This window comes from Neodiprion virginianus, chromosome 7 (assembly GCF_021901495.1).
Source record: "Neodiprion virginianus isolate iyNeoVirg1 chromosome 7, iyNeoVirg1.1, whole genome shotgun sequence".
Taxonomy (NCBI): Eukaryota; Metazoa; Arthropoda; class Insecta; order Hymenoptera; family Diprionidae; genus Neodiprion; species Neodiprion virginianus.
The window spans coordinates 19,509,353-19,534,401 of record NC_060883.1 but is presented as its reverse complement, the minus strand read 5'-3'; the positions used below and the strand labels follow the sequence as shown (position 1 = coordinate 19,534,401).

The window sequence follows — 25,049 nt, the reverse complement described above, 5'->3', positions numbered from 1 at the left end:
CGGTTTTACGAAAGACAAACTATTCCGTTTCCCTCCTCTGTGAATAGTCGGGAAACTTATATATATTAAGATCCTTTTAGGTAATTTGATCCGTACATACGAGCTCGCTGTTGCAGCAGTTGCAGCAGAACTTTCATGCTGTTTAATTGATCAAAGAGGAATGCAAGATGTTTAAATCGGGAAGTTTTCTATTTTTTTTTTCCGTTTGTTTTTTTTTTTTTTTCTACATCGCCGCAAAATATTCTCCTCTGATCATTCCTCCGCCGATTTCTATTACAAAAATTGACTCCTTCCGTGATGGAAAAATTGTGGTACTCGACGACTCAACGATTTATCGGTGAACAGGTTCAGTCAAATTTTACGTGATGGGTAATCAGCGTAAAAGTTGTTCCTTAAAAAAAAAAAAAAAAAAAAAAAACCTTCACCTGTAATTTTTTTCATTCGTTTGTTTCTATCTTTACATTCTTTCATCCGGTATTTCATCATCGTCGGTGAGAATCTTCGAGGGATGGAAACGAAGAATAAAAAAAAAAAAAAAAAAACAAAAAAAAAATCAAAGAAAGTATTCCGAGCGCAGTATCCGAATGAGAAGTTGCGAGCCGAGACGTAGCCTGAGTGCAAGATATATATTCAGAGAACGCGGTAAGAATACGACTGTGCATCTTATCGCGTTGCGAGGAAAGTCATAAATATAGATTGTCCCTTGGCTGTAGGCTACACACACACGTATGTATATATATATATATACTTTATACTACATACCATATACTATATATATATATACGTATAATACCGTATTAAACCATGGGGATTCCCCTGGATGAGCAGCTGCAGGCGAACGGAGTTTCTTTACATACTTCGGAGCGTTGGAAAAGAAAGGGGAATCGGTTATCTCCAGCTGAGAGAAAAGCGAATTTGTGGGAGTATTTCTTTCCCCCACTTTCGTCTCTTTCATTCTTCATTTTCCGTTCTTGTATAATATACAAACAAGTTTTTTTTTTTTTAACAAATAACAAAACAAAATTAAATAAAAAATAGATGTTCGATTTAAGACCATATCATCGACCTAATATATGACGGTGAAAAAGGTGATCGATCTCGAAATTTTCAGACAATGTCCTACGAGGATGATTGATTTTGAAAGTTTGTATAAATGCTGAATAAACAAGTTTTCAGTGTTCAAAAATACATGGAGAAACAGAACAGTGAATTATTCAATTTGTAATGAATAACAATTGTGTTATAGAATTTCATTGGAGAGATTATACGCGATGTCAAAAGTAATTTAGCAGTGATAAAAACTTGAAGAGTATTCAGATTGGATATTGAATAAGTGGAATGTAACAGAACACCCACGTAATGGATAAATTGATAATTATTCATGAGAATAATTCAATATTCCAAACTTTATTTCACAATTTCATCAACGTAACTGTAATAAGTAAATAAATACAGTGACATATAATTCCGTGTGACGCTATTCAAACAAAATTCATTCAAACAAAAATTGACAAGTTGTCTCGAATATTCGAAAGAGCAGCTTTTCTTTACCGGAAATTCATCGAAAATGCGAATTCATTCAGCTGCGAGAGAGAAGAAAAAGTAAAATCATTATTTTTTTTTTTTTGTTTTCTACCAATTTGACTCCGCCGAGCCAATTACTCATAACTATATTGAACAATTGACTTTCAATCGAAACCAATAATTTTCCAACATCACCGAAACCTATTCAAACGCGGGTGTGTGTATCTGTGTAAAACAAAAAAAAAAAAACAAAAAAAACCCATCCATCGTCAATCGAAAGCCGAAATTATCGTTCGCGGAAGGAATTTCAAACGCGAAAGGGTGACGAAAAGAAAAAAAAAAAAAAATTCCGCCAAACACGGACGTTTCGCAACGTCAAGGGTTACAAGAGGAGGAGGGGAGAGGGGGGACGAAGCGAAGGGAAAAATTCTTGAGAGGGTGACAAAAATTTGGCGGGGGTTTGCTTACGCAACGTATCGTTCACGCCTCTTATTTCCCTAAACAGGGCGCGTCGTTTCCCCTTCTCCTAATATCGGACGTGTGGCGAAGCGGTCGAGGCCTCCATTCAAATGGGCGACCACCCCCCCAGCCATTTCCATTTCGCCCCGTCCCACCCTCTCATCCTCGAACAATTCATCCGCATCGTCCTTCGCGAGTCACCGCGATGTCCTCCTGAGTTATGGAGTGCCTGCGGAGTCCTCCCGCGGGAACTCGAAGCGGAAGTCCTCGTGGAAGACGCTGGGTTGTCTGAAGGGGGCTCACGTAACCTCCGACCACCACCCCCCAAAGACCCGGTATTTATAGGCGCGACGCTGCGGAGTTGGTCATTATTTTTCACGCACCCTTTCTCCGAGCTTTATTATACGATCGGTGGGAAAATAAAGGGGAAAGGGTTTAAGGGAGGATGGATGGATGGATGGATGGATGGATGAATGGATGGATGGATAGATAGGTTTATTTGCCCTGGGACAAGTACCTTTAGGCAGCGTACAGAAAGATCATGGAAAAGTATTGAAATTAAGGTTTAAATATAATTACCAGAGAAGGAAATAGAAAGATGGATGAAAGTAAATAGACCGAAAGATTAGTAGAAAATAAAGTAGGAATGATAAATAAAATGGGATTAATTGGTTGAAAAAATTAAGAAATAAATAAATAAGTAAATTTTAAATAAATGAGTGAGTAAAGAGGCTGGAACGTGAGAAAAAGTATAAGAGAATAGATGAAATTAACGTAGATTAATCGGAAGGGAAAAAATTGGTAAATTTGTCAGGTGTAGTAATAAAAATATAAAATATAAAAATTCTACTCAAGTGTACACCGATTAGGCTTGAGCTGAAAACACGATTTCAGAGAGTCACGGAATTATCTGAATTTACCAGAATTTATTCATTTATTTATTTATTGAATGTGTGGCGAGTGATAAATTAATTTTGGCATACTTTTGTACGTAAAAAAAAAAAAAAATTGACAACATCAATTCATGGATTTTTCAATTTTAGTTCTTCTAAATCCGCTAATAACCTTTTGACAAATAAGTTTTCACTCAAATTTTTGTAAACAGATTTTTATCCCAGCAGATCACTCAGAGGTGGTTTCGACAATTTTCATCGAAATTGGAACAGTTCCAAGTCGAATCGAGCTAATTTTATTCAAATCATTCCGAAATCCGTTTTTGATTTACCAACCGAGAAATAAAAATAAAATTTGACTTCTTGCAAACATTCTGGAAACCGTTTTCATCCTATTTCGCTGAAAACTGGATCAGTTTGAAATTGAATGAAACCAAACCAATGAACCAAATTCATCCAAATCTGTGGATCCGCTTTCGACTTATTGTTGGACAGAAAGAAATCGTATTTCGGCAAATGTCTCGGAAAAAAACCAACTGAATTTGCTCCAAATCTGGCAATTTCTAATTCAAACAGATCGGCACTGATTGATTGATATCAAAATGATAAGAATCTTCTATTTTTTTTTTTAAATAAAAATATTTTCCGTTTCGTCTATGGACGATCATTAGTAATCCAAGAATTTTTAATACCTACGAGAAAAACGCAGAGAAGAATATAAAAAGAAAAAAAAAAAATTCCGTTTACCGAGGATTTCCTTTCTTCGAAGCTTTTCCCCCTCCCAACGAAAAAAAGCTTTTATCCCAGATTTGTTTAAAAAGTATGTTCGAAGCGTTGTTGTATCGCTTACAATATTCACGTAATAATTCCCTCTTGAATTGATCGCCGTCTGACTTCCGGCTTTTCGATATTTTCCTCGTATCAGCTTGCTAATTCATATAATCCGGTGGAAAAGGCTCTTGACGATTGAAAGAAAGTTGAAACGTCGTCGGAAATTCTTGCCTGTCGAGATTTCAGGTTGCTCGACGAACGAAAAAAAGATGTGAAAAAAAAAGGAGATATCAAAAATCCCGGGTTCCCGAGGGATTCGGGACATTTCAATTTCGCAATTGACGTCTCGTCGCCGTTATCGAAACTTTTGCACACTTTGCGATACTCCGGATTCAACCCTGATGCAGGAAAAATGATTCCGGAGCTAACGCTTCTCTTCACGACTCTACACCCCCCCCCAAAAAAAAAGGACGATTTGGAAAAGTAAGATTTGTTTCCTTGAAAGGAAAATTTATTGGAAGGAAATAATCAATTTCAATTCAATCGGAGGAAATTTTCTGTCTATTGTTATTCAAATGAAAACGCGTTGTTTCAACAAACAACAAATATAAAAAACAAAAAAAAGTCCTAGAGAATTCTTTTCCTAGTGTTAATAATTCTGATATGTTCAACGTCGAGCGGTCATTCAGCTTCCGCTTTACTTCTGACGATATAATCAGCGAAACGGTTTTTCCTCTCGCTTCGTAGAACCTCGCAACAAACTTTTTACGACACTAAGCGCTAAAATCAAACTCGTTATACTCCGAAGATTAGCAATTTCCCTAAAACTCACTCCGGCAAACAACGCGATGTTTTCCCTTATTTTTATTCCCTTTACCTATCGAGTTACCGAAATAAAAATCAAATTTTCTCACTGTAACAGGAAACTTTTTTTTCTTTAATTTTTTTATTTTCCATTCGTTTGAAAAGTTAACGTTCGGTAAAATTAATATTCGTTTCGAATATTGTTATTCCCGAGATTTGAAAACGAAGCGTATGCGATGCAGTTTCAAACATTGCCTACTTATTTTCTAACGGTTTTACGGTTGATTTTCATTTCCCCCCTTTCTTTTTCAGCTACCGAATAGAAGAATTTTTCAAAAATTTTCATCCCACGCGTCAGTATCGTAGAATCATTGTGTAATGATTATAACTTTATACTTCGTACATTAAACCATGGATAAAAAATCTGTCAATTTCGATTAGGCACAAAAAAAAAAAAAGAAAAAGAAAGAAAATATACCAAAATTCAAGAAAACCGGATATGTCGAATATGAGGGGGAAAATAATTGGTGGAATACAAATTTCGTTGAAACGATGCACCCTTGCGTTACGATAAAAAAAAAAAAAATAAACAAATAAAATAAAAAAACTTCCCTTCAGCGCGAAAAGTTGAGGAAAAAGTAACGTGTACTTATAAAATGACGAAAGTACAGAAGAATGTTCGACAGTTTGGACAAGACGTTGAAGGGGAGGAAAGCGTGTTAACAGAAGTTGTAAATCGATCAGGGAAAAAGAAACGTGAAAAATGTTGTGGGGAATTTTTATTTTTATTTTTATTTTCAAATCTTTTCTTGCCCTCGGTTATACACTTTTTTCAGACCTTGATCTTCTTAAATTTGATTTGATTTCATTCAACGAAAAAAAAATAAATAAATAAAAAAAATTTGCCAGCATTCCTTAATAGCGAGATAAAACGTTGAAACTTTGAGGGTGTTTTTTTTTTTTTTTTTTTTTTTTTCTCACGGTCAACTCAAGATTACTTTCTTTAACTTGGAGCTTGAACATTTTTGTTATCGGTCATCTTAATCATACGCGCGTAGTGTATACTTGTGTAGAATAGTCACAGAGGATGCAGCAACGCGAGACTGGCGATACTCGTTCCATTGATTGGCGAACCGAATTCCTTTTAACGATAGTTCTGCCCCACGCAGCAGCGCTCTCTCTATCACAAGTTCCAATTTATTGATGTCGATGTATCGTCATACACTTCGAATCGAACTGCCCCAACGACGTCGAGTATATTTTCGCCCTCTCGCGTTTTCTCCCCGCGGGTCTGATAATTACAACGAGCACGTTCCACGCTCTCGAATCTTTCAGAGAGATTGCGGGACGGTAAGAATGTGATTCGATTATGAATTTATTCGGGTGTATGAATTCGAACTTACATACAAGACAGGCGTGTATAAATTAACGCGTCGTGCGAAAAGTGAAAGTTTCTTTCGTAAATTCGTATCGAGACTTGTAATCGGTTTGGCATAATTAGCGGCTTCTAAACGTGCCGTTAATTTCCGTTTCATTGCAACGTATACCTCTTTATTCGTGGGAATGTGGATTACCCGACTTCGAGTCAATATAATCAGCGCAATTTATCGTTGGTACAAAGTGTGAAACGGTTATGTGATTACCTTGCGAGCTGCGTGGTTGGTGAAGGTGATGCTGCGAAACGCCTTCGATCGAACGCGAGTCACGTACTCACCGAAAACAACAAGCACCAAAAACAATGTCCGAGACGAGAACTTTGGGTCACTTTGCGCTTGAACAAATTTCAACACCGCGCTTAGGCACCGAAGATCACAGAATTTCGCGACAAGACCGTCGATTTCGGATTCCTGTTTGACACTGCGGAACTTCAACCGATCGAAGCAGGGTAAACATAAGACAAGGGTAAACAGACTCTTCAAGGGAGACGCCGAGGCTTGTTGTGTGGTCGTTTTCAATCACTCGGCTCGAATGCTTCGCAACACGAGGCAAAAGGACCCCGTGGAATTCTCACGAAGGAAACCGAAAAAGAAATTTGTCTGTTGGGACTCGCATCGTTTCGTTTCGTCCGAAACGAAGGCTGACCGAGATGTTATCTTTTTTTTTTTTTTTTTGACAAAATCAATCGGAATTCATTAACGTAATATTCGCAGTGTTTTTACCCCCTGGGTTTGCACTCCTTATTTTCTGGGGGGTGAATTTCAGGGGGTGGTTTGAATCCCGAGTTGGCACTTGAAAAGAAAAAAAAACAAACACGCGTCAAATGTTTTTCGATGAACCGCAACATGTCGCAGAACGAAAAAGATCGATGAGATGCATCTCGTGTACTTTCCCAATAACTGCTGTACAAAATGTTTTCCAATATTCTGACTTTCCTCAAATTCACCGCGTCTTATGATTCTTCTCAAAAATCCTAAAAAAAAAAAAAATTCTAACATGAAATTAAATTCCTGTTTATTCGTTCCGAGCACTCGCTGCAAGCTCGAAGGAATTTCGGATCGAGGCAAAGAGCCAGGGCGAATAAAAGGCGAGAATCTTTTTGAAAGATGGGATCAATTAGCCGAGGATCTTTACGGCCCGGTCATAAATGCTCGGGAGATTATTTACGCGTTGTGTCATCCCGCTCGGCCATGTTGAGGCTTACAAAATGCACTTCGATGGCTATAAGAGGAGCAGCAACTCGTTCCCCGGACCATCAGCCGTTAATATAACTCGCGTCATTAACCGATTCGATAAATTATGCCCAAGCGTATCGTCCCCGAGCTTTTGGCAAACAGCCGGAAGTGGTTTTCGATGTTGTTGAATGCGATGCGGCCTCGGTGTTTCTCGAAAGTGCAATTCAACCTTTGGCCCTAATCGAAACGAGGTTTTAAAACGAGAGGAGAATTTTTTTATTCGATAAAATATTGAAAATACAAAGCAATGGCCGTTGGATCGACAACGATCGTCTATTTTTTGGGGTAAGAATCCCAGTTTGAAATAAAATCTAACAGCGATTGAGAAATTCTTCGAGTCACGGTAAAATCTCTCCGTCTCGATTCTAAAATGTTTCATTTCTGTGCTTCCGAATTAATTCATACTCGTTGGCGAGTGTCGTTCGGTCTCACGGTTCCCTTTATATTACTGTAATCTAACGATCGTGAAAATAAACGGAAGTCGTTAATTCGTTCAACGGATGAAAAATGTGAGGTTTTTCCAGAATATTGCTGGGAAATGGGCAGAAGCAATTAGCGGAATTAATTTTCCTCGTTAATTTTGTTGATACACACGCGTATTATTACAGGCACGAAACTCCGGCACGAATTTCCAACGTGAACGCGCTGAGACTTACGGACGGAATTTAATTGAATTCAAATTCGTACACTGATATAATATTACATACATTGCGTAATCGTTGGTGTATACATTCATGTATTCAAAACGATTGACGATCGTTTGTAATTGCCGATTACACAGGCCCGCGATGGTTTTACCTTGATAAAACTGAGTTGTGATTTCGGTAGGTATTCGGTACGATTCTATGAAAAAAAATATTCAAAAAATTCTATGGCGTAAGTTTTCTGAGAATTTTATTTCTTTCTGTCTTCTTAGTACCAGTAGAGTTAACTTCCAATTTCTGTGCCGATTATACGTATTTACGGTAGTGTTGATGTTTAAATATTCATCCACCTTCGCTAGTTGTTGTTTACGGTGATTTTAAACATATTTAGAGCTACGTAAGTACGAGAGAAAAAGATCGAACATGAGTTTTAAAGAAAGTAGAAAAAGATATCGCAAGTCTTTTCGATTAATCAAGTCTCTCAAGTCTTGTTTGAAACTAACGCTGTTCATTTTATAACCAAACGTTCAGTTTTGTATTCGTTATATTTTATTCCTCCATAAAAATTGTTCAAAAATGTGTAAAAATGCATATATCTTGCATAAAAATACCTCTCGATGTGACGTAAAATAACTACCGCTATATTTTAATTCAACGTACCTGAATACCTAGAAAAAAAAAACGTTATTATTTTACGGAGAAATTGAAAATTATATTTTTCAAGCCTGTGTTATCGGCCCTAGTTGCAGTAACTCGAGTAAAATACGTGCCTGCGTAAAAACATTTGCGAATGATTTCACGCGATACGCTAAAACCGAAAAATCAATTTTCACCGCGAGGCTGAATGGTTGCGAAATAACGAGAGTCTCAATTTTGAATTAAAAAAATCCTAGATCATTTTTTCAGATACTTGAGGCTAGAGAATGCTTATTTTCATACGGATAAATCAATTACTTACCAAATTATCAATAAATCAAGTTGACGTTATTTTCAGTAACTATATTTGTTATCAAACGATTTTAATTGAAAAAAAAATATCTCAATCAAAATCGATCCACGTACTTTTGAAAAACAAGACAAACCCAAATCGAATCGAATGATCGGTTAAAGGGGTATAAATTTCCAAAATTCACCGTATTTTCGTAATTATTTGTTGAGAAAAACTTGATTTCTTAAAGCTAGTAAAAATTTCTTTTACCACAATTGGTACAACAACTGTTTGAAAATCGTTGGAGTCACATAAAAACGAGACACAAGTAACTAATTTGTGCGATTGGAATTGTCAATACTAGATTTTTGGGTAATTGTAACGCGGAATCGGTTTCTTTGATTTACTATACTTTTTTAGTTCAACAAGACCTTAAATAAAATCTATTTTTTGTTGAACCAGCAACAGTTACAAGAAAATATAGTCACAGTGATCGTAATGAGAAAAAACAGTAACGGATACCAGACTTTCCGGTAACAGCTAGAAGACTAATTTACATTTTTAAATGAAAATTATTTTTCTAGCCGTTACCGGAAAGTCTACTATCCGTTATTATTCCTTCTCATTACGATCACTGTTGCTGGATTTTCTTGTAAATGTTGCGAAAATATAATGCTCGTGCAACAATAAATTGAGGTTAAAGCCTTATTCAACTAAAAAAGTATAGTAAACCTCACAAACTGATTTTGCGTTGCAATTACCAAAAAAGGATCGACGATAGCGGAAAATTTTTACGCGTACCTCGTTTTTCCTAATTCCAACAATATTCGAACAGTTTTTTCAACGATACCTGTTTTACTCAATTTTTCTAGTTACCGTAACAAATGAAATCCTTCTCAGTGCACATTTTTCGTTTGCGATAAAAAATGGAAATAATTGAGAACCGTGCGGTAATTCCTCATCTAAATTTTTTCCTCGGCGTGTTCACCTCGAGCTTGCGTTACGTTATATTCCCCTGAGTGACTCGAGGTCAGTTCAAAGTCCGAATACCGTCGGAACGGTGATGAGGAAAAAAAGGGTTCGACGCGTCGCGGCGGATCTTTCGCGTCGTCAACGGGGTCGAAACGATCCGGTGATCGAGACGAGAGGAATGCGACCTTGCGAGGAGCCGAGCCGAGCCGAAGCGAGGAGACCGCAGAATTTCATTTCAATCGAAAGGAAATCGAAAAATCCAATATTCAGTAGAATTGCTCCCGTATCGTCGACGCCTGTTCCAATCGACGTTTCGAGACAATGCCGGGCTTTTCACTCGCAACCCGAGGGACTTTTTTCCTGCGAGAGTTTCGCGGCTTGCCGTTTCGAATGCCGGACAACACCCTCGGCGAAATTCTACCGGAAATTGGAGAAATCACCTCGGACACCGCAATTACTCTTCAGCACTTTCATCCGCGAACAATTCGTTATACGCCGTGTTTTATTTACCGGCCGTTATTCGCTGAGAAGAAGAATTTTTCAAATAAAGAGAAGATCGTGCGGTTTCGTGCGAATGGAGAGGAAGTGGGACGGGAATTTTAGTTATTTTAACTGACTGAATTAAACGTGACTTTTCGGTGTATAATTACTGTAACTTCTGAATTCGGAGGAAACTTGTTGCTTTTTTTTTCATCAATGTGTCGAAAATTTTCTCGCGGGAAAACAATATTTTGTTGTAAATACCAAAACTGATGAAACTGTTGTTTCAAACTCCCAAAAAGAACAAAAATTGTTGAATAAAATATACTTATAAGTACGAAACCTCGATTTTAATCGAGTCAATTTGATGAAGTAACACTTTTTTCCTGGTATTATAAAAACATTGAACATCCTCTGGTAGATTCAACTAAATCGCTTTGTACGGCCCACTAAATCAATTCGGTGGACAAAGATTAGTAAAATTTACGAAACCACGAGAGCTGCTAATCGATTATCGCTGTCGAATGATATTTTACATCGCAAATCTGTAAAATTCTTTGTCGAAACGGCAAAATACTTTGTGCGACGCGTCAAAAATCCTTTCTCGCAAGAGAAGTAAGACGAGTAGTTATTAAGAGGGGCTTCGGTCGTCTGTCCGGTATAATCAGCAGAACTAAATCATTCGCCGTCTGATAACATTCGACAAGCCTGTTAATTGCCAATGGCACATTTCTCTGTCGTTGTTTGATGTGGCGCTTAATTCGCGAAGCATAAATTACAATCGATCGATCATTTTTTCATTCGCAACAATCGAACAATCATATTTCCAATCATCACAAAACGATTTCACTGCGTAGATCTGATTTCGCAATCGCAACAGAATCCATGGAATTCCGATGCAAATCTAGTCGAACGGATATTTCGTCAAAATTTGAGGAAAATAGAATCTGTCGAAAAAACAGAGGGGAATAATAGAGGCTGAAAAAAAGCGGATAAAATGAAATCGTGAAAATGTTGAAAGAAATTTAATTCTCAGGGAGGAGGCTGCGATAGCACGTGTTTGAAAATAAAGAAAGAAATTCCGTTTTTCCGTCCACGTGAAATCTGTTTCTCTTCACACGCAAAAGTTAGTATCCATATACACAACCACGCGGCAACATCGATATTGAATCGCGAATTCAGTTGTCCGAGAATCGTGACATAAATATCCCGGATCGTGTGCGTTCCACCATTTTCAGCGGTTTTCATGGAAACCGGCGATTCTCAAGCTCTCAAGCATCGGTGGAAAGAAAAAAGAGAGAAAGAATTAGAATTAAAATTTATTTACCTCGAAATAAGTCCCCTAAAGGGGGATGAGGATGAAATTTTGAATTTGAAAAGTTCCTAAACCGTTTGATTCAGAATTATTTGGCGGTGAAAGTTGAAGTGAAGAAATTGAACTGTGAAGAAACAACAAAGCTTCGAATGGTCGGATAGCCGACGGATCAAACTCCCGAAATGAAAGATTCTGAAAATTCAAGTTACGATTTAGCAAAGTTTCGAGAGAGTAAAATTCCAATGGTTAAAATATACTGTAAAAAGTTAACATATTAAAACATACACACCGATAGAATGAAAATAACATTTCAATGTAATAAAATAAAATAAAGTACAAAAATTAAACAAGTACAGAATTAATAAAGAAACAAACATACTGTACACAAATATACCAGTGAGGGATATGAAAAAAAAAAAAAGGGTAACATAAATAAGTAATTAAAGAAATAAACAAATAAATAAATAAATGAAAATTAGAAGAAGGAAGAAAAAGGCCAACGCTTAAAGTGCAAATGAGGCTAGATAATAAATAGCATTGTAGGAGAGAGAGAGAGAGAGAAAAGCGTTTATTCAGAATGAGAGATAGAGAGAGAGAGAGAGAGAGAGAGAGAGAGAGAGAGAGAACGAAACTGAACAATTGAAAAATAAAATCGTGAATGAAAAGTTGAAAAAAAAAAAAAAATGATTTCTGTTTAAAACACGGTGATGTGGATTTCTACGTGAAGGGATCAAGGCGCCCTTTGAGGTCGGTGAATTTTGACATACTTACCTGTAATTCTCGTCGACTGCAGTCAGCTTTCTGCGTAGCTACCTAAAAACCGCGATTTTTCCGACGTTGATAAATTCTGACACACGTCGTGTCGTCTTCGTCACGGCTTTGTGAGAGTTTTTCAAAATAACGAAAAAAGTCAAGTAACTCGCGCGAAAAGTCACGGTCTTCAGAAGGGTTTGGGTTTATCAACGAAATGAACGAAAAAACAAAAAAAAAAAATAAAAAATTAAAAAACAAAATAAAAAAAATTTCGCGTTTACTTTTTCCTTCTCTCGAACCGTTATAAACTCTGTTACTTACGGACTTAGGTACGCGTACACGTATTTTATACACACGCCTACCACCCGCAGGCAAAATATTTTCGTTCTAAAATCCGTAAACCGAAATCGTTGAATAATTCATCGGCAGGGTCATTACGGCGTAATTGAGTTTATAAAATTTCCGTAACGGTGTTCGGTAAACCTGACCCTGCATCCTCCCCCCTCTTCTATCACACCCCCCACAACGGATCGACGTCGCGAAGAATTTTGCACGCGGTATTCATAAATCGACGAAAACAAGCGAAAATTTATTCCTGAATATTACGACACCGTAAACAAAGAAGACATAAAACTAAAAAAAAAAAAAAAAACAATTTTTTTTCATCAATTTCACCAAATTTTAGTTGGAAATCAGCGATTTTATTATATTTTCCTTCCGTTCGGTTTTCTTCGCGCACGCAAAACACACGCGCGCACGCGTGATCTCGAGTTAAAATATAACCGCATGAATTTTAACGGATTCATCGGATTTTCAGAACCCTCGAATCAATTTCCGTATACCTGTATATTATATGCAAAAAATTGCAATATACCAGGTGTTATAAAACTATGCGAAAACTTTGCAGAGATACTTGCTTGTTCGTTAAATTTTCCGAATATCCGAGCACAGTTTCGAGGCCGGGGTTTTCATCGACGCATACTTTGGGTTACGGTAATTGGTTCGTCAATTAGGGGAAATAATTAGGATGAAATTTGCGGAACGTATAGGGAGAAATCGCTCGAGATAATCGCTCGGCGATCAATCATTACGCGTGCGCTTCGTATAAATGTTGTATCTGATATAAAATTGACGAATATATTTTTCAAGAAAAATTTCCAACCTCTGTAACTTCTCCGTTACTTTTTTTCTTTTTTTTTATATGTAATAAATACAAGGGTGTGTAAAAAAGAAATTCAAGACGACTTAATGTTTATGGGCTAATATCTCTTAACTGGTTAGAGTTGGAAGAATTCCATCTCCATCCTAGTTTATCAGTCAAACCGTCGGGTAGTGAAAACAATTTTTAAATTTTCTCATTTATTTTTTTCCGTATCAGTCGAATGGAAAATAGCAAAAAATAAAACTGGCACCCTTAGACGTCCATATATTAATAGGTCATATTCGGTTGAGATAAATGCTATACCGAAATTTTGATCCGCGTTTGAAGAAAAAAACCAAAAAACGAATAATTCTTTTTTTTCGGCACACCCTAATTTACACACATACATACAGAGGAGGCGACACTGTTATGCCTGCCGATATAAGAAAGGTTGAAAAAAGGAACGAGGCGACATGAATTTGCGAGAAGATCTCGGCCAGACGTACGTATGTATATATATACTCACCGGTCTCCTTAAGTCGTCTCATCAAAATTGCAAATCGGGTTTCTCCCCGTCTGGTCTCTCTTCTTTTTCATCCAAATGTGACCCTAGACCCTCGACTTTTGGCACTCGGTCCTCGACGGGGTCGAGCATCCTGCTCCTGGCTTTAAAGATAAGCCGGGGTCACCTCTTCGCGGATTTTGTTGTTTGACTAAACAGAGATTCTTCGCCCTTCGCCTCGTTCTATACAAATTCATCCTTCGCCGTCATTTCTTTGCGATACGTTGAGGAGTTCATCGTAATAGTGAGTCAATGAGTCATTCGAGTAGAGACTGTAACTGAAATTAAAAAGTTTCACTTTAATTTTTCCGGAACCCTGAAGTTGGAATTCGATAAAAATTTGAGCTCAGTAAATCAATTGACTTTAACGTTGCAAATGTTTTTCTAAAGTCAATCGTAGAAGTCTATGATTTTTGTTTATTTTTTGTTTCTTTGACACGATTACACCATGGACTGAAAATTGTTTGCAGATATTTTTACATCCGAGTTTGCTGAGTCATTTAATTCATTACCTGAACCGAGTAGACTATCATTTTTATTCGTTTTCGGTTTTACCATCGTTTGGGGTGAAAACTTTGCTGAAGTCACTCCGAGAGTAAATTTTTTTCGAAAAAATCCGTCAGACATTATTCAATAATCGATAATACGAGCGATGTTTTTATCCTGTCAGCTTGTATTCTTTATTTTAAACCTCACCACTCGAGGGGTGATTTCTACCCGTAAAACAGCCGAGTTGGCACTTGAAAAAAAAACACGCGTCCAATGTTTTTGTATGGACTAAAACATATCGCAAAACGAAGAAGATCGGTAAGATGCATCTCACGCACTTACTTTAATAATTACGCGTTACAGTGTGAAAATGTACTTGACCTAAGTTCAGCTGGCAGTGTAATATTTCCATGGTAAATATCTCCAAGAGTTTGAGCTTGCGCTTTCAAGCTATGCAAAACGAAAAAAAGAGTGAGACAAAGCATCATCATCGAGAAACACCATCGTGTCAACGTTCCAAAGATTACGTCGGAGAGGTTGCTTATTGATTCGACGCGGTTACTTAGGTGAAACTCTGAGGTGAATGAGAGGGGTCAAAGGAGTTACACCGCAGCTGTAACAGACGCAGTGATTTATCCCGAGGATTAGCTAACAATAACGATCAGGCGAAGAGGGACAAAAGGGCTGGCGGCGGGTGAATTGATAGTTGGCGTGTGCGGTTTCCGCGAGTGCCAAGAGAACCGAGTACAAACACAAGCGCAACGCACAGAGAGAGTGAGAGAGAGAGAGGGGCAGGGATTGAAGGGGGGAACGAGGGGGGAGGGATGCTGTAATTGTAAGAGTCCATTGTTTGCCTGCCACGCTTCGCGAACTTGGCCCCCAGGAATCAGCCCGAAGCGTTGGCGAAAAGTTGGCGGCAGCCCCCCTTTTCCTTCGCCCTTTCGCTCGGCCCCCCCTTCCCCGTTTGCTGGATGATTACGAGCTTCGGAAAGTACAGTTTCATCCCTCGACGATCTCCCGGAGCCACGGTGACTAGCTAGCGACTTAGTGCCTTGCCAAATGCGAAATCTATATAACGATTCCACCCCCGATTTTTGCGAAACCATTCGGGGCTATTAACATTTACGATCTAGGAACGATGTCATCCTTGATCTTCATCACCCTCACCCATCCGGTATTGATCTTTTTTCTTCATCGTCGAACGGCACTTTGTGCACTATGTGTATGTATATAGGTATATATTGGCTATCTCAGCAAGTTGCACTTCCGATTTCCGGACGACGATAATTTCTCAACTCGACACGCGAATTGCTCTCAGCTTTTTCCTTCCGCATCCCGGTGAGATGAGGAAAAAAATTTGGAACTTTTCTAGCGATCGGATCGTAAAGTGAATGGATTTAATGTAAGGAATTTTGAGAAATTTACGGTGTAGATGGTGAGAGGTGAAAGAATTTGAGATCGTGAAAAATCAGAGAATCAATAAAACCGAATTCTTAGATGTGGGCTTCAGACTGAAAGAGGTTTTTTATTTGCCAGCCTTCGGAAGGAGAAGGAATCGAACTTTCGGTCTAATTGTGTGTATTGATATAAACAAATCCTAGCAGTGTGTGCGAATTTTCAACTTCAACGAGTGTTTAAAAAAACTTTAGAAATATTGGTATGAAATAACCGTATACGGTACTCAGGAATTCAAAAAGTTACGGAACTCTAAATTTTTGAAACTGCAACACCATCGAGATACTGGATCAACAAAATTGAAAGAAGCTTTCACGATCACGTATAGCTTGAAAGCCAAGAAATTGCAAAACTTCATAGACATGCCTATTTGACAGCTGAAAATAATGTCAGTACATAATAAATAAAATACGATTAATAAATAAACTTTCATCTTACCTACCGAATAGGGGGATAAAGAATTTTCGAAGCTTCCTGTTGATCCATTAAGCTGTTCCACACTTTATAACCACAAGTAGTAAAAAAAAATTTAAATTGTTTCTCGAGAGATATTCCCGTTGAATAATAGCGGGAAGAAAAGTAATTCGAGGACTTTATCAATGGGTTCTATTTCCCCGGTGGCGATACGTTACCCTCGGTGTATTTCTACCTAGCCGGGCAGTCTTGATGCGCCATTAATCGCGAGAAGCTGGTTCCCTTGTTCCATTAAACAAGAGTGCATCGTTTGTTTTGCAATTTCACCCGCGATGCAAGTGGGACGGAACTTCGTAACGGGCGATATTCAAGCTGATGGCTCGGCATTGCGCAACTTTGCATTATCCTGATGAAAAATGAGCGAAGCTATGTCGCGATTGTCGCAAAATATCCACCTTATCCTCCATATTTCAGGCCTCATCTGCCACGATGTCAAAAGTTATCGATTCCCATTGCCCTCGAATTCGGTTACGTCGCAGCTTCTGGCATCTGGCACGTGTTCAATTCTGCTTATGGATTTTTCAACATCGTTAACCCGCCTCCACCCGCTCAACTTCTTCAAGTTTAACAGCGAATCAAGAACAATCTGCATGTGGCAGCATTGGTATTATGACTTGTCAGAATATCTGATCAATGTTTCGATAATCGTTTCAACAACTTTTTGCAATCCGTTTGCAATAAATCCAACGAGATTTACAAAGATTGATGAAATCCCGATCGGATTTTTGAATATATAATGCAGGAAGCAGGATTGGGGAAGAAATTTGCAGACTTGCGATCAAGTCTTCGCATTTCATAGCGTAGAATTGAGTTCAACCACTGAAGCGAGTCCTTTGTATAAACTTTCGCACGTTCTCTACATACCGCAAAACTTGTCAGCCCTCGTCACGGTTATTAATCAACCAAGGATCCGACGTGAGCCACTAAACAACAATTATTACTGTTAATACTCGAGGCCTGGAGTTCAACGTGATGCCTGGTTCAACCTCTGAACACCCAAGCTACTCGACTTTGATCATCGCTTTGAGTTTAAATGAAATTTTTGTCCTAGTTGTATTGAGAAAATTATTCGAAAATTTCTTATTTCATGTGAAAAAGTGTATCATTGTTGTATACAAATTTTTTTTTAACTCAGATTTCAGCCTCATTCTGTAAAGCTTACAACAATCGTGGCGTTTTATCCTTAGCTTTGGATCCTGGGCGTGATTTGAAACGAGTCAACGGCGCAAAACGAACTCCAGAAAAGCCGTGATCCGTCCCTCAGGAGGAATTACGAAAGTAATAGCCTTAGAGTGCGATTTGTCCAGTTTTAGGTATACGCAACGGCCCGAGGACCTCAAGAATGCGACGAGGATCGTCCTGGAAGAACGTGCCCGTAGCTAAACGGGCGTAAATTCATTCCAACGAACTATCCGGTGAACCGTTGGTTAAATCCCCGTGTTATATTGCATTTCCAGAACATATTCTCCACCCGAAACTGCCAAGGTAACGCGCCAAAATGCGAATGCCGGTGGTCTCAGACCCGCCAATTTCTTCTGCAAGAACGCCTGGCTACGAAATCGCGCAGATAACGTTCACGACGGTTTTGTTCATTTCTGGAAGGACGTGACGTCAAGTAAAGCCAGATTCTTCCTCTGGTCTTGTCGCGGAACTTGAAAGCACTTGGACTCGAGCTTTCAAATTTAACCAAACAATTCCTGTCTTGCTGTTTCAGACCGCTTCTAAAGCAGATCAAGAACTCGGCCGAGTCTCACATAGTCCTTGACTGTTCTACGGACAGGATATACGAGGTCCTGAAGCAGGCGCAGCAGATAGGGATGATGAGCGACTACCACAGCTATCTTATAACTTCTCTGGTGAGCGTCTAACTGGGAGAGTTTCAGTTTAAAAAAAATTTGACACAATCCCGGGTCGCCGAAGGGTCATTTGCTGACGATGAAAAAAACATTGAAACAGTATATTCCGCATCTAGTGCGCAAAATAGGCTATTCCCGCACTAGTGCGTAAAACAGGTGATTCCCGCACTAGTGAGGAAATCTGATATTTTCCGCACTCGGTTAGGAAAACTTAATCTCCGATTTTGTTGAAATTGGCGTCTTCCATTTCAGAATCTTTGTTACTTTGAACGTTTCACTTGTTCTGAAGGGTGACATAGGTTTGCCACGACTGCAGTCTCGGCTGCTGCAATTCGTTCGCCGTGGCAGGCGTTAATTACACCCGTTGATTGTCCGGAGGTCGCGAGATAGAAAACGATTTGCACAAGGCGCGATGAGAGGGTCTCCATCTCTATTGTCTCGAACGGGTATACACGGGTTGATCTTGCATACCGGTGTTTGTCCGTGCTCAATCGCCTGCCGTGTCATCGCTTCGACTAACACTCCGGGTATCGCCAGCCGGTCGAACAAAGCGAGGAACTACTCTACCACAAATTTCCACCCACCGCTTGCTCATTTACATTTTAATGGATCTAAATTGAAATTTAGTCGAGTAGGCTGTCGGGGTTAATTTCAACGCCAACGTTCACCTCTCTTTGGAAAACTGCCAGCCGACATGTTTTGCCATATTTTCTCAAAATCACTCCCAGCTTTTTTTATTTGTTCACCGATACACTGGTGGACTCGAAATCGATGGTTGGTTCGAAAACTGGTGAATGCTAATTATTTTTTATTCAACGTGGAACCTTGGCACCATGGCGTCCAATTGGGTAAAGTTGATTACAAATATGAACTCGGAATTTCAAGATTCGAAATTGCGGATCTAAGATACTGGACAAAATCCAAAAAGTCCGTTCATTCAAACGAAACTCGGTACTCGGGGATTTTCGAGCTTGCTGATTACGAATCTCGACTCGACATTTCAGAGTTCGAAATGGTGGATCCAATATAGTGACATCGAGTGACCAACGGTATTTTATCATGACTGATACCTTCATGTTTAGTTGGTGAAATATAACCACGATTTCAGAGTGCTCTACGGTGAGGTTGCGATAGGACGTTACACTCCAGTTTTCTTTTTACTTCCACCATTGATTGGTTCCTCTATGTCGAAGTTTCAAATTTTCAGTTCAAATTCGTAATCAGTGTCTCAAACAGCATGGGCATACCAAGTCTGATGCATATCCGTTACAAATTGACAAAGATATTCAAGATGCCATCATAAAAATCATTACCAGTTGTGGCACTTCCTTTCCGGCCATACAGTAGCCATTACCAGTGAACCAGTTAATTACTCCCATCCTTAAAATTATGCCTATCGTTTCCAACTCGCCAATGTAAACTTGTGTTGTCGTGTCAATTTTGCTCTTTAGAAACATCACAATTCGATGAACATCCATACAACATTACAACTCTCATATGCTGTCCGTTTTCAATTTTTCTCTCACTTCGCCCAAAGAAGATATATCTCGCATATCCCAAGTCCAATTCACTCTTAGTGTTTCACCTCTTCTCCAAAAGCTTGTTCCATGCTCCAAGTTATCCATAGTTCTTCCAACCTTACCGAGCAAACTCGTTGCACCGTATCAATTTTGCATCACAGACACATCATCCGAACCATTTCTGAAAATTCATCCCATTCCTTCACTCCCGGGTGTTCTCTTTATCTCACGTTTCCCGAGAAGTTTCTCGAGTCTTCCGTCTCATAAAAGGTCGCCAGGGACACCAAATGTGCAAGCACGCAAACACGGACTCACAAGTGACGGTTATACGAGGAGCTTAGAATTTTAGTTGAGACGTTGAGACGTCTCGGAGGGGGGTGGAAGGGGGGGGGGGGGGGGCAGCGACGGAAAACCGATGGTCTACATCCATCAAGTTGGCATTCAGTTCGTGCCGTGTGTCGGCCGATCCGAACCACAAGCTTCCGCTCCTAGAAATGAGATTTTTTTCCAACGTGGTTCGAACAACGTACAAGCCCTGCGATATAGACAACCCTCTAACAGGGTTAGCCGCCTTTCCATTAAATCGTTTCGCGCGGGACGTTCGGAAAAAGACAACAAGTTGGGTAATTCATTCGTCCGTGTCAGCCTCTTGTTTTTTTTTTTTTTGTTTTGTAAAAAAAGAGAAGGGAATGTTACTGAACCTTTAGCTAGTACCTTTATCTGGTATAAAATTCCTGGCACCTTAAGGTCGTATAACGGAGCAATTCAGTATTCACTTGAGGGGAAATTCTAACCCTATGATACATATGTGCTAAATGGCTGCTGATTGTTATTATTGCTTTTTTTTTGTGCATGGTTTTGGATAAGAAGTGACGTCCCACGTCGAAAAATAATTCGTTATTTTTTAATGAAAAAGAATTTCGCAAGATTCATGCTTAAAGATGTTTGAAATAGTCGATAGAACATGCGAAAAAATCGGCAAATCTTGATATCAGGTATTGATGGAGGAGATACGTTTTAAAGTAAACAAAAACTACTGAGAGACCGTTTTTTGCACTAGCAAGCTCCTCGATTTCACGTTTCATGACTTTTACTGTCATGAGATATAGATCTAGAAGTAACGGGAGTAGCAGGAGTGAGACGGGAAAGTCAAAAAAAAAAATTCATACTAATGTGGTTTGTATACTCATATAAATTTCAGACTACTATGAATAAAAATGAATATTTTTTTTTCACCTGGGACATCGTTTCTTATCCAAAAACCATGCCAAAAAAAAAAAAAGAAAACAATAACCAGATACAAGATAAAAAAGGTCGTAATAATAATTTATAATTTTAAGATTTTACGTTTTCAACGTACATTTTCGAACTTTCAACTTACGAGAGTCTCGATTAAAAATCCTTACTTGGCGAACGATCCGAAAGTGCCAGCTAAAGGTTAAATCACCTCGAAAATAAAACGTTTTGTTTTCACTAGATAATTACGTTCAATTAAGGTTCAAAGAACTACTTCCGACCATTTTTTGACTGACATCAGCTGCGTGTTCCTGTGTAACCTTTGTTTTTCAAAAAAAAAGTTTTCGGGTTACTTCAACGAAAACACAAAAAAAGAAATAAAAAACGACGACGTCTCGAGGATGGCTCAACCGATTTTGCTTACAACGAACTAAATTCTGAACTTTGTTGATCTTGTATTTTTTGAAATAAGAAAAATTTATTTGGCAATGTTTCATGGGTTCGAAACGCCTTCTAGCGGAAAGTTCTTAAGCTAGCCTCATCAAGGTCAGCCAAATTGACCTCTTATCTATTTTTTTTTTTTTTTTTTTTATACTTCTTCCTTCTTGTTGTTTAATGTAGAAGGCTCGCTTGTTCCAATTTCCGAATTCGAATATTCCGCAAGCGGTGTACTTGGATCTTATCTGTGAAAGGGAGGAAAAATTTAATTCCTGTGCAGATCGTTCGATCGATGTTTTTGAAATTGCTTGGAAATTTTGTTGCTCGTCGATGCCGATCGGCGCGAAGGTTCAAGTCGAAAAGCCCGCGGCGGCGAAAAGTATTCATAAAGGAAACGAGGAAGAGGCACTAAGACGTTCCATCCTTTTGCAGGACCTGCATAGCGTTGACCTGGAAGAATTCAAGTATGGCGGTACCAATATTACTGCCTTCCGATTGGTTGACCCGGAAAAGCCGGAGCTTCAGAAGGTCGTCCGTGATTGGATCTACGGCGAGCAGCGCTATGGCCGAAAGCTCGACATGGGCCAAAACACTAATAAGGTAGGAAATGGGCTCGGGGTGAAAAGAACGAAACACAGGAAAAGTTCCATCTCGTTTGGCTGACGGTGTGAATCCCGCACAACGCGTGGTACCTACCAGTATTGCAAATTGAAACGGAAAACGGTCGAACAATAATTCCGGTCCAACCATGTTAGTACAATGATTCAAAAAACAAAAAAAGGAGGAAATGACTTGGAATTTTGGAAAAATCTTCTCTCCGTAACTGTAATTACACTGTTGGAAAAATTTAACAACATAATGTCCCAACAGATCGACTTTTATTCAAGTTATTTGTTACATTTTATGTTATGTTATTATTATTGGTATTTTTTCTTTCAGTGTGTAGTACATTCTGAAATGGTTAAATCAATCCAAAAATATTAGTAGACCTGATGGGACATTTTTTTTTTTTTTTTTTCCTAACCGTGCATATATTGCAAGCTTCGCGATATTTTGACTAAAAAAAATCTTTCACCGATTTTTATATAAACATTGCGCTTGTAAAAAAAATATGTACATACATTATACCTAATTGAACGAACACATCGTTCAATTGAACGAATGAGAGAAAAATGTCGATATATTTTCTTTTAGCAGCATCGTTTCTATGTGATTTTATTTTTTCGAAGGGTTTTACTCTTTCATCTCGTTTTTCTTTGCATTTTATATGAAAAAGAAGGTGAAACTCGCCGTGCATTCACATCTGCGTTACACGGGTCAAATTAGCCAATGCTTTTCCGCTAGATGCATATCTACACAGGCATAATATTTTCATACACACGTATGGATGTGCACGTATCGTGCAGATGTTCAGTACGGACGTTATGTTGCTGCAGCCGGTGTAGAGACGGAAATTGCTTTCAATATTTGCCCGAGTGAAACGCGACTTCAAAACAACTCTGCATGTAATATTTTGTACGTGTTACTTTTCGTAATTTACGCGGAACATCCGCCTTCGAATTTGTAGCTGCTCTCCTTCCGTATACACAAACGTAAAAACATTCAACATGCAGGATATGTTGATTCGAACTTTAATATAGTTTACAAAAAAAAAAAAAAACACAAAAAAACGAGAAAAAAAGAAGGAAAAGCGCGCGCAGATAGGAATCAATCGAATGTTTTTAAAAAGCACGGATTCATTTGTGCCTGCTATTTATTTCTTCTCGTTTCGAAATTTGGAATTGCGAGAATTTTACTTAGTTAGATTGATGACAGAATTTTTTCTCGATATTCGTTCGAATCAGAATATACCGTTTTGACATTATGAATTCCGTGTATGTAAGATTTGAAACTATTTTTAGAGGTAGATATCATGTTATACGTCGTTGTTGGCGGATAGTTTGTAGAACGGAAATATGTGTAGGCATTACAAAAGCAAACCGACGAATAGTATAGCAGTGGACTCTGCCGTTGGAACATGAATTTCCATTGAATGATTAACGATCGTTGGTAAATATAGCCGAGTGAATAGAAGCTGCGTTTAGCGTTCTATCACATTGAGAGAAGGTGATACGGGGGTTTGGGGACTTGTGGGTAAATTGAAAAGACGCGATAATTGGATATTACCTATTCAAAAGCCCGGTGGAAGTTCAATTTCCTGTTTTGCTTAGCGGCTGCGCTTCGCTTCGCTTAGGTATTCTCATAAAAATGCAAATACCGCGTGAGGAGCATCCGAAGAGCCAAATAAGCGCGTCGAGTTTCATACGTGAAACCGAATCCGCAGCAAGGAGCTTTGAGCTTGTAATCAAACGAGGATAAGTCAAGCGTTAAGTAATAGGATTGTCAAAAAAGATTAGCTTTTTTTCAATAGACACAATATTTGACATTAATTTTGGGAAGCTCTGGTTCGCCGGGATTATCGAAAAAGATCAGCTTTTTAGAAACAGACATGATATTCAGCGTCGATTACAAAGACCTGAGAAATATGACTTTCAATTTCCCCGTAAAATAATAACGTTTTTTTTTTTTAGGTATTCAGGTACGTTGAATTAAAATATAGCGTTAGTTATTTTACGTCACATCGAGAGGTATTTTTATGCAAGATATATGCATTTTTACACATTTTTGAACAATTTTTATGGAGAAATAAAATATAACGAATAGAAAACTGAATGTTTGGTTATAAAATGAACAGCGTTAGTTTCAAACAAGACTTGAGAGACTTGATTAATCGAAAAGACTTGTGATATCTTTTTCTACTTTCTTTAAAACTCATGTTCGATCTTTTTCTCTCGTACTTACGTAGCTGTAAATATCTTTAAAATCACCGTAAACAACAACTAGCGAAGGTGGATGAATATTTAAACATCAACACTACCGTAAATACGTATAATCGGCACAGAAATTGGAAGTTAACTCTACTGGTACTAAGAAGGAAGAAAGAAATAAAATTCTCAGAAAACTTACGCCATAGAATTTTTTGAATGTTTTTTTTTTTTCATAGAGTCGTATCGAATACCCATAGAAGTTATAAATCAATTTTGTCAGGGGAAAACCATCGCAGGCCTGTGTTATCTTTCACGAATTTCGGACAGTTCTATTTCGCCAGTTATTTCGAAAATTGAATAAGCTCGAATGTCGCCAATCAACGCTCGAAATTCGAGTAACAGGATGATCGCGAAAGCTCAGCTTTATTGCAACACACACGAATTTTATCGTCAGTTATATTCCACGAATTTTCGAAAGCTCTATTCCGCGATTAGAATAACACGAAATTTCTAAACTTGAATAACCTCGGGTCAAGCCAAAATAAAATAACCACACTCGCGACGTAATATCAGTGACATTTTCTGGTGTGACGGGGCCGAAGGTTATTTCTTTTCAAGCGATTAAATTAGGCGTGTAAGCGCATCTCACGGGGGTTGAAAGCTCCGAAAATCGCGCTTGCGCTCCGGCGTTGCTCGCAGCGCGAGAGTGAAAGCTTCGCCAAGGGTTAAGCCAAACTCCCGGCAGCTCTTTTGCCCTCCCGCAACAAACTTGCTTGACTTCGGCTGCTAAACTTGATAATTAAGCACGAATATCCCCCATCGCCCATCGCGAGTTGGGATACGCGTATACATATTC

General features: G+C 38.6%; 1 protein-coding gene across 7 annotated transcripts in view; it reads left to right on the top strand.

The window, feature by feature from the left end:
- LOC124309369 (glutamate receptor ionotropic, kainate 2) overlaps positions 1-25,049 on the top strand; it is a 246,677-nt gene that overhangs the window by 198,463 nt on the left and 23,165 nt on the right. For all 7 annotated transcript variants that reach the window (XR_006909229.1, XM_046772978.1, XM_046772980.1 and 4 more), the window contains exons 6-7: positions 18,051-18,192; positions 21,819-21,986. Coding sequence is in view for 6 of the 7 variants with exons in the window: in XM_046772978.1 (XP_046628934.1) it covers positions 18,051-18,192; positions 21,819-21,986 (310 nt within the window). In the remaining variant the exon portion in view is untranslated. The remainder of the gene's footprint in view (positions 1-18,050; positions 18,193-21,818; positions 21,987-25,049) is intronic.